The sequence below is a fragment of the Dreissena polymorpha genome, chromosome 10, assembly GCF_020536995.1.
Source record: "Dreissena polymorpha isolate Duluth1 chromosome 10, UMN_Dpol_1.0, whole genome shotgun sequence".
In the NCBI taxonomy this organism is placed as follows: Eukaryota; Metazoa; Mollusca; class Bivalvia; order Myida; family Dreissenidae; genus Dreissena; species Dreissena polymorpha.
Window position 1 is genome coordinate 37,954,264 of NC_068364.1, and position 11,388 is coordinate 37,965,651.

Genomic DNA, 11,388 nt, shown 5'->3' on the forward strand with positions numbered 1-11,388 from the left:
TATATTGAAGCCGTGCGTTTCTTGTGTTTTTAAATACAGAGCTCCGTCTCACTATTGTGCATTACACGTGTGGTATTAAGAAATATAGTAATGTATTTTAAATACAAAATGATCTTGTACATTGTAAATTTAGTTTTACTTCCAACTGTTTTTTCACAAATGTCAAGTGAAACATCATTAACTAGAATAATGAGAAGATTGGATAGAATTGAAAAAAAGGAAGAAGACTTGGGAGCTGCATTGCGGGATTTACGAAAGGATCTGAAAGAAGAAATAGACTTAATACTAGAGGACATATCTGCGCTTTCTACCAGGATTACGGGATCTTCAGGACAGGTGGTAAAACATGACGAAGAACAAGTTTCTAAAACACACCAGGCGTCGTGTGATTGTGGAGATATTGTGAGTCAATATGAAAATTTAATGCTGGCCTTTAAGAGAGAAAAATCCGAAAATACAATGCAACGAAAGGAATTTCGCGAAATGAAAAAACAACATGATTTGGAAATCAGAAATGTCAGCGAAAGTTTTATTAACATGGATTCTAGATTAAACAATGCGGAAAAGACATATGCTGAGTGTAAAAAAGATATAAATCACGCGCGTTCTTACTTCAACGACGGTTTAATGCATTTAAATGAGTCATTCACGAACCGTTCATTGAATACATTACAGGAAATATCTCGGATAACATCAGATACTGCCAAACTAAAAACGTCGTATGAAATATTGAAGAACATAACTGGTAATTTAATTCCTAAATCCTGTGACAGTGTAGTTAAGAGTGGTGAATATACAATATATCCCGATGCGTTTCCACAGGGCGTGAAAGTTTATTGTTATGTGGACTCCACGAACAAGGGATGGATAGTTATACAGAGGAGGAAAGATGGGTCTGTAGATTTCAATCGCACTTGGGCAGATTACAAAGCTGGCTTCGGTGACTTAAGTGGTGAATTCTGGCTAGGCAATGACCATGTCTACCAGCTGACTAAGGACACACCGAGACAGCTGAGGATTGATATGGAGATGTTCAATGGAACGAAGCGATATGCGCTGTATTCTGAGTTCAAAATATCATCAGAGTCTGAGAAGTATAAGCTCCATCTGTCCGGATACACTGGGGACGCAGGAGACTGTTTATTAATGAGTAATGGTATTCACAACGGTCGGTCGTTTTCAACTTTCGATAGAGATAATGACCGATGGGATGACGGTTGTTGTGCATGCCGTTGGGTGGGAGGTTGGTGGTTTGATGCCTGTTTCAGCGTATATCTTAACGGTAAATACTTCAAGGAAAAAGATTACGTGCCTAATTCGGAAGGAATTCACTGGTCCACGATCACTGGGTGGTACACATCTTTAAAATTTGTGCAAATGAGCATGCGCTAAGAACGCACATTAAGACGGAGATATGACTTGATAAAGTATTTCCATTGGAGCAAAAAAAATGATTGTCATTCGTATTGTATCGATTGTTTTAATGTTTTGATGTACAATAAAATATTGCATGATATTAGTAAACACATTTCATGTATAACTGTCTTAGAAGTCACCTGTGAAAACCCTGTCGCGTATAAATGCTTTACATTTGTATTTCAAGTGAAATTCAACTATCATGTAAATTTGGTGCGCTACATCTACAATTGAAGACTTTTCTAACGCAATAATCTTCAAACAAGTATTTTTCAAACACGAATGTCTCAAGTGTAAGTAATGATTTAGACTTAAAATTGTAAATGTTATCATTTTACACCATTCTGTGGACGCTCACGATAAAATCATTCTTCCCTGACAATCAGACGCTTAAGCACGTGGGGTAGGTATTGTTTCATCTTGCTGCAGCTGGAAATTGTGAAACGCGATATAATGTTAATTTTATTTGGATGTCATTTTAAGTGGGTTGTAACGCTAAGATAACATAAAAATAATTCAAAAACAGTATTGTTCGAATGAATATTTCTGGAACTCAACCGCGCAGTTGGCATTTTGCAGGCTACATACCACACGTGCTAAAGCGTATGATCGTCGCGGATGTATGCTTTTATCTTGAGCTTGCACAAAATGTAGTCAAATTATCACATATACAATACTGACTCATAAGTGAGTTAGTCAGTTTGATAAATGTTGGTTTAGAAAAGTCTCCAAGTGAGCGGTGCGTCAGAAAAGTCAACAAGTGTACATCCCACTGTAGTAAGGTTTGAGTGTAAAAATATCCAGTGGGACCATACCTGTATGATCATTGCTTATTTGCTTGCCTGTCTTTTCAAACACAAAAGTGCGAACGAACTTACACTAACATTTAAGGGCTTACTGATAATTAATACCAAAATCTTGATCCGTGAAACTAAATGACTGATTGACTGAGTGAGTGACTTTGTGATTGAGTTACTGACTGATTGAGTGAGGGAGTGATTGAGTGAAGGAGTGAGTGATTGAGTGACTGACTGACTGAACGATTGAGTGACTGACTGACTAAATGAGTGATTGATAAGCATTTATTTAAATGTATTCTTTACCATTAAGGCATTGTTATGAGCATATTGGGTGCATAATTTATAAGCACGTGCTGATAGCCCCGTGCAGTATAATTCTTTAAGGGGTCGAGATATCGCAAAAGTAGCACCGGATTCGGGTTCCGGGAGACATAATCACATAGATTGGACTATCTTATTGTTTTATTTCACTGGAATTTAAGCTATACTGGATTTTGAGCTTCTGTTAAAACTGTGCTGCATTCTTATCGAATTTTACCATTTAAAAGCAATAATTCTTTAACGGATCAATATATCAGAAAATAAACACCGGATTCAGATTCAGCGAGCCAAATTCATATAGATTTCACTATCTTATTGTTTGATTTCGATGGAACGAGCGAACGAGCGAGCGAGCGTATTTCGTTTGTGCACGTAAATAGGACGTTTGTATGAAAAGGGTGCTTATTGCAAAACATATTTTGCTTATAACTTTTTCATTTTTTATCATTTTTCATTTTTTTTTCCAAACTTTTTTTTCACACTATAAACGGTTTATGTTTTAATATAAACAAAAAATTGATTTTTTTTTGTTATATGATACATATGTATTTTTTTTTTTTTTTAAATTAATAACTTTTTTATTTTTGAGTTTTTTTCAAATTTGTTTTCAAACTTTTTAACAACACTGTTTATGTTTTATTAAAATTGTTGTTTTTCAAGCACAAATAAAAAAGTTATGCGTTAAAATGTTGTTGTTTTTTTACTATTAAAGTGATATTATGCAGATTCGTTCAAACGACACAAAGATACTATTTTGTTTTACGGATCATTTCGGCTTAGAGGACTGGGTGAGTCATGTAAAATATCGAATATAATAAATATTTTGTATAAACAACTGGTAGCAAGATGAGTTGTAGATAATTGGTCAGTAAGCACATTTTAACTAACTCTTTTGACGTGTTAATTCTTTTCAGCTCAATTCAACAGTGAAAATGCCCATAATATCACTTTAAGTAACAGCATTGTAACGAGCATTTGTCCTGCCTTTTCTTTACATCAGAGTGTGCGAGGCTAGTATCAGTTTTAAAGATCAATATCTTGATTGCTATTAAAATCGTTGATTATACACTGATTGATACACAGGACAAAATGTTCGGTACACTCTGGGAAAATGAGAAACCCACGTCAGGTCCAGCGGCATAATAGTGGCCAGCCAGGCAGCCTCAAACTGTATGCGGCTTCGGTCAATATACGATTTGGGGCTGCCTGACTGGTCAAGATTATATCGAATGGCATTTACGCTTTAGTTTACTCTGCATTTAATTCCCAAATATGGAACGGACGACGTTTATGGTCCTGCTTTTTCTTTTTTCTTTACATCAGAGTGTGCAAGGCTAGTATCAGTTTTAAAGATCAATCGATCTTATCCCGAAAGATGCAATCAAAAACGTATGTCACGCAGCTTCTAAGAAAATCTCATTCGCCCAAATGCAAGCGAACTCGGGGATTCGGCAGTGGGATTTCGACAAAATCCATGTACTTCAATAAATGCACCACAAACTCTCGTCTGTCAACGTCGATGCCAATGAAATACACACACACACACACACACACACACACACACACACACACACACACACACACACACACACACACACACACACACACACACACACACACACACACACACACACACACACACACACACACACACACACACACACACACACACACACACACACACACACACACACACACACACACACACACACACACACACACACACACACACACACACACACACACACACACACACACACACACACACACACACACACACACACCACACACACACACACACACACACACACACACACACACACACACACACACACACACACACACACACACACACACACACACACACACAAGCACACTTAGGAAACAGTTGATAACCACTAAAGGAATGGACGCGATCGCGAAATGGCTTTTCATCCAGAAGACAAAACAACGTTTTACAAATAGGCACGTCTTTCGACAATCTCCACATGAAGCAAATATCTTAGTGGGTTTTCGCCATAAATCGTGATGCATCGACAATTTCATGAATCCTCCGCGACAAATGTGAAAATAACCATACTTAACCACCCACTAGCGCATGCCCACAACAAACACATACGCAACGTTTAACAAGTGCACTTAACGCACATTATAGTGCACTTTACATGCATTCACTGTTTTCATCCACTAATCATCACCGCTTAATAACGAAGCATTCAAAAGACAATACGAAATCCGTTTGCAACTACTTTCCACATCCACGTCTACTTTTAGTATGATGCTTTCAGTTTCACTTTACTGGCACAATCCGCAATTACATGACTTTGCTCACATACGCACGCAAATTAACATATCAACATATCACATACATACAATAAATACATAAATAACAACGTACTAAATCACGTACTTAATTCTTCTTCTTCTTCTTCTTCTTCTTCTTCTTCTTCTTCTTCTTCTTATTATTATTATTATTATTATTATTATTGTTATTATTATTATTATATTATTATTTCGAGTTCAAATGTTTAAAGTTATATCTCCCAAATTTCAGTTCTCTACATAAGCGCTATTTAAAAAAGAAAGAAAAATTCCGTGACTTTTTCATTTTGGCACTTTTACAAGAGCTTGAATGGCTACGATTCGAACATAAGTGCATAAATTGCACAGCTGTCACTGTGCGTCAGTGTTTGCCTGGTCACACTACATCCTACCTTACACAAGCATTTAATATTGCAAACAATATTAGCTATAATAGTAGTTGTAATAGCCATGCAAATTTTTCTACAACAGTCTTAAAAACAAGAAGTTTTGAAATTTTGATAATACATTTTGGAATAATTGGGATCATTTATATGAATTTCAAAACATTTGGAAATTGAAGAAAATGTGTATGTTTTATATTTGTAGCAATTCACGGAATTGTGTTTTAAATAATACAATTGATTAATTACTGTTAATAAAGCAATTAAGGTGGCCATTAACGTGGCCTACTAAATCTACCAATAACTATTGAATTATCAAGGTATTAAACCACACTCTCATTTCAGGTAACATTTGTTGACGTTTTAAATAATGATTTCTTTTTATTATCAATTTAAATATTCATTTTATTATCAATTTAAAATTGTATTATAATGTACCTTAACTATTTGCCATAATTTATGGGACTTTTGGAGGGCCATTGGCAGGGTTGGTAAATCAGTAAGGTGGTATTGCTCAATAGTATGTTGATCCTGGTTGATGAAAACATAACCGTATTGTCATACTTTAAAAAATATCATACCGGTTCGCTCAACGTCCTTTCAATTCCCACGTCGCCCTTAAATTGTCGGTCTATACATTTAATGAATATGTATATATTCTCATAGCAACCTTATGTTCTGCATATGCGGCGTCCCTTTAAATTTTGAAGGCGTAGGGGTGCTTACCACACCCATTCAGAAATATGTGAACCGTGAGTTTGGTCCCTTTATTCTTATATCCGATATAAAGACGAAACGACAATTGCTGGAGCTATAGAAACACACATAATCCGCTCATAATGACACTCACAGATTGACCAGTTTTAGAAGAAAACCTAACACATTTTTTTTTATAGAATCATTGCCTTAATCGATCATTTTAATAAGCACACACGTTCCACACAGATATCGGTGATCTAGAATTCGCTACAACCATCGCAATTTAATGAATGAATGTAATTACAACTTCTTTCATATTCACGTAAACGCTGCACTCTGATTCGCTAATCCGCTCTAGTGACTCGTTTTTTTTATTTCTCAAAGAAAGGCATACATATGTACATTTAAACGTATATATTCATAAATAAATCATAATTACGTCATTGTATTTATTGTTTGATTCTTCATGACATTTCTTTTAGTCCCAAACGACAAATGACGTCATAGTTTTTCGTTAGCTTCACAATTATGCCGTTAAACGAAAGTGAAACCGGAACTGAAACAAACTAAATTATTTTCATACGCCAGCGATTATAAGTGCGCTGTGATCTTAAGCTCGTAAAAAGTATAGCTAATGTCATATTTATATTGTAGTTACAAGAATTTAACAGAATTGTTAGCAGTTCATCGGGGTATGCACTGTCTGAGAAGTTACACTTTCTTATAGTAAAATCAAAAATTACTTTTCTGAAAACAATTAATAATTTCTTAAATAAACAAATGGAAAAGCTCTTCTTTATATAAAAGCTACTACTGATTACGAACTAAAGATGGTGATGATGATGATGATGATGATTATTATTATTATCATTATTAATCATTATTATTATTATTATTATCCCACACGCTTGTTAAAGTCAAAAGTTATGGGCAAATTAATGGGTAAAATGGGTAAAATAAAACTTCATTTTACTAACAACATGCTAAGCACATGATTATAACTTTTGACCGAGGGGTCAGATCAAAATTCCAAATAGTGCACCGTCGCACATATGCTCATAACTACCATGTGTGTAAGTTTCAAAGATTTCGTGCTAATAGTGTAGGAGGAGAACCACGCCCACCCCAAATTTTGTTTTAACATAACTTCTTCATTTATTCACCAATTTACTTCAAATTAATACTGAACATCTCTTATGACAACACGGTCTATCTCGACCATCCATGTCCACATTACCCACCCCAGGGCCATTGATAAAGTTAAAGGCAGCTTGATGCCCGTTCTCTTTCAAATTTATCGAGAGGTCCACGGGTACTACTTCCCCGTACCCCAAATTTTTTTCGTATCCAAAATTGTTCGTACCCAATTTTTTTGCACCCATTTTTTTCGTACCCAAATTTTTGTTCGTACCTAAATTTTGTTGGTACCCAAATTATGACAACACGGTCTAGCTCGACCATCCATGTCCATTTACCCACCCCGGGGCCCCACCAACATAGGCCTTGCCAACCCAAAGTTGCCTTTTAATTTAACATCTATGCGGCTTGGGCATACGCGTCGGCCTCTGCCGCGCCATTTTCTAGTTATGAGTTTATATTTGTCACCATCGATACATGTATATGGTATTCAAATATTTGATAGGCATGCAGTTTTCTTTCGACATGCAATTTTCTTTAGACTCATTCAAATCATAAAGCCCTGTCTGCACAGTTGCGCAATCTGGTCAGGAGCTGCGCTGTCCTCTATTAATCATGCAAGGTTTCGTGGTCTGATTATATATCTTCTGACCTATTGCGAGATGCGCAGACTGGACATATCTATGCTAGTTGCATGGCGCGGGTCTATACAAATATCTTTGTTTCTTCTTCTTCTTCTTCTTCTTCTTCTTCTTCTTCTTAATAATAATAATAATAATAATAATAATAATAATAATATTATTATTATTATACCAGATTTATAAAGCGCCCTTTTCATGCAACAATGCACGTTCAAATGCGCTTATAAATGTAACGTCTTAGCACAATACTTTTCGATAGAAAATTAAAGGGAGATTATAAGTTTTGTATATGTGTTAAATTGTAATATATTGATAACAATATGTTACAATAACCCCAAATAGGCAAGAAAAATTATACATTGAAGACGAATTTCATTTAATGCAGCAAACACAACTTAGTGCCCCGAACCGATTGTTACGAAGATATTTCGTACATATTTTCCTACAATTACCGAAGCATTCGTTTTTTTATTAGGACCGGAGTTAGTGTTCGTGTGTCGTATGAATAGATATCGTTGCAGGAAATGAAAATGGTCGGTAAAACTAAATTTAGATTCACATCGTACATGCATGATATACATGCTGGCTAATTCGACTGTACAGACATTTTCTATTTCAGAATTAAATATCTGGCTTATTAAGCATTCTTCGACACATGTTCTTCTTAACTTATATTTTAATTTATATTGAAATATATGTATGATAAGTTGTTTTTACACATTTTATAAAAATTCATAAATATTTAACAAAATCGTATAATCCGCCTTTAAAGTCAAACTGTGTTATTTATAGCAAACTGATAAATTTTGGTATCATTTCAGTCTCTCAAGAACGATTTACATACCGACTGAAGAGTATGGCAAACATTTGTGGTTAGATAATGAAACGATTGCCGTCTTATCATGACACTATATTTTTCGGTAGTTTTTGTTTCCTCATCTTGAAAGCAATACTTTCTTATCAACGTTTATCGATAGTCCATGGTGTCTTCCCCGGATGTTTTAATACCGAGTTAAAATGCAAAGTATTATTATAACATATATCACACCCACAATAATATCGACAGTGATCAACCCAAAGAGTTTTGTTGTTTTCTGTATAGTTTTAGCGAAAATTGATAAATTATTTCCGATTGTCACGAATTTCCCCCAATGAACTGCGTTTAACTTATCATTATCAAACAATAATGACATGGAATTCATATGAATATTAAAATAAACGTTTTTCTCTAAAAAAACAACAACATTTTTGCTTCATTTTTTCCGTTTTTCTTCCGTCGATCTGATTAAGAATTGGCTCTTATTAAGGTTGGTAACTAATAGCCTCATCTACGCACGTGTATGTATGTATTTCAAGGTCCCTTTAGAAGTCCTGCTGCAGATTTCCTTGCCATATCAAATCTCCTTCACCCCACTGTACTACCAGAAATCAGTCAAGCGACATTAACGAGGTTACGCAAAAGACCTTTGATAGAGTATTGCAATCTCGACATCCGATTGTCGATCAGCAGTCTTTTTATTTTCCCTGATCTATTAATAGCCTAAGATTTGGAATTAACTGTACTGCGCAAAAATACCACTTGACTGACGTACCACGTAGTGGACTATTTTAATCATTCATAAACTAACTCTTCCGCGACACGTATAGCTACAAAAAAATTTATTGACTTACGATCCATGTCAACATTATTTCATTTAACACGATTTTCATATATTATGTGTCAATTTGTAAATGATTGTAGTTCAAGAACTGAAACAAGGACGCGAATTATTTCTCGGCGCAGATGCGGCAGTTATCAGGTTTTGGGTCATTAGCAAAACTGGCTTGGAAAACTTGCTGTTAACCTTAGTTGTGGGCACAATATACTAAATATGTCCCTATATAATTCAATGTAAAAGCGACAACTTTAAGCGAAAATAAATGCAACATTTTGCACATAGAGACCCCCATAACCATAACTTTTCTAAAAGGTCATTATAAGCTGATTCGATTAAAGCAATAACAAAGATATGTCATGTTCAAACCAAGATAGAAATTGACACAAATCTAAATCGACTGTTTTAACACCTTAATTTTTCCGGCCATTTTCTAGTGGAATGTAACCTTTTTTAGTGCAAATGTGTACTTCAGACTCTAATGTTTTCATATGTCGGGGATTTAGTCAATCTCTTACACGACGGTTACATTACATTTGGACACATTCTCGCTAAGAATTTTAGCTAGCAAATGAAAAATTATTCTCTTTCCGTACCCAACAGGCAAATTAACAATTAGTAATTTTCGTTCAATAAATGCAACAAAGCTTCGGCTTGCTTCTCCTTTAATACAAGATTGGCATTGTAATCATGCACAATATCATTCAATTTCTCCATGTGTTTACATATGCGAAACTGCGCGGAATGATTCCATCTGCGCAAATGGGCAATACAAAAGATCCAAAAAGATGCGTTAAATATACCAGTTTTTTTCGGATATTGCGTAAACTAACAAATTATTTTTCATTGTATAATGTCTCCAATCCTAAATATCTAAATAAATATACAGTGAATGTGTTTGTTCGGTTTTGCCAAGATTCTTGGCAATCTATGGCTGCGAGTCCACTGTGAGAGCAAGGAACGACAACTCTGCGTGGAGATTGGGATACAGTACTGAACACCTATTCTTTCCCTTTCAATATCTCCAAAAGATAAAGTCAGCATACCAGTCTAACGTGTTAAACATGGCTCAGAGAAAAACTAAAAAACCTAAATTAAAAAATCAAATAAAGTATGTTTTATTTAATAAAAAGATTTGTATTCTTATTATTTTAATGATATCAAACTTTAGATTCGTTTGTTCGGAATTGATAAAATATTACTCCTGCCGATTTAACTATTTTTGATTGGTTCGAAAGAAGATTTAGAAGCTGATACAAAAATGTCAACCAGAACCAATTAACTAACGTTTGCGACTTATTTTTGATATATTTTCGTCGGACTGAAAACAGAAAACCCTTCAATACGATATATATTTTAACCAAGAATCGTAAATATTTCGAAATTTACCATATACAAGTGGAGAAATGCTAAAAATGCAATGCCTCCTCGCTTGCAACAGTTACAGGTGATTTATTTAACGACTGCAAATGATGTAGATCTTTAGTTTAAATGATAAAAGAGTTCTTCGTTCAACAAATTTTATTGGAAGAATTAAATATTGTGCATGGTAAATATAGTTTTATTTAATATGACTATGGGATATATCACTCAGTCTCGGGGCCAAACAAACCTTCTTCGCAAGGTGCCTCCTTCTCTTCCCCTTAACCAAAAGGGCCCTTTCCTCTACAGAAATTCTTTAAAATCATGCATTTTTCTCTAAATTTCCAATCTACTTCAGTATATTTCACCCCCCAAAGCCAGACAATTTCTCTTTTTTCCCTCAAAAAAGGCTGTGGGCAGTGTGGCCCTTTCCCCAAAGTTGGTGTTTTCGCCCTGAGTCTTCGATAGTCTGATGCTTAGTCAGAACAGAATTCAGTTGTAGTGGATAACAATTTTGCTAGCACTAGTTGCAACAGGTCTTCAATATAAAGCTTAGTTGTGAAAAGGCATTATTGTCCTTAATTCCCAGCATGTTTGGCCCTGAATGAAAATAAACATTGCATTCTTATTGAGGTATACATGTAGTTGTTTA

The 11,388-nt window shown here is 35.0% G+C and overlaps 1 protein-coding gene across 1 annotated transcript; it reads left to right on the forward strand.

Annotated features, from left to right (window-relative positions):
* The first annotated feature begins 2 nt into the window (after positions 1-2).
* LOC127849055 (fibrinogen-like protein A) lies at positions 3-1,392 on the forward strand. The gene has a single exon (XM_052381778.1). It carries the CDS (start codon positions 91-93, stop codon positions 1,390-1,392), a length of 1,302 nt encoding a protein of 433 aa, XP_052237738.1. The 5' UTR covers positions 3-90.
* The last annotated feature ends 9,996 nt before the right edge of the window (positions 1,393-11,388 follow it).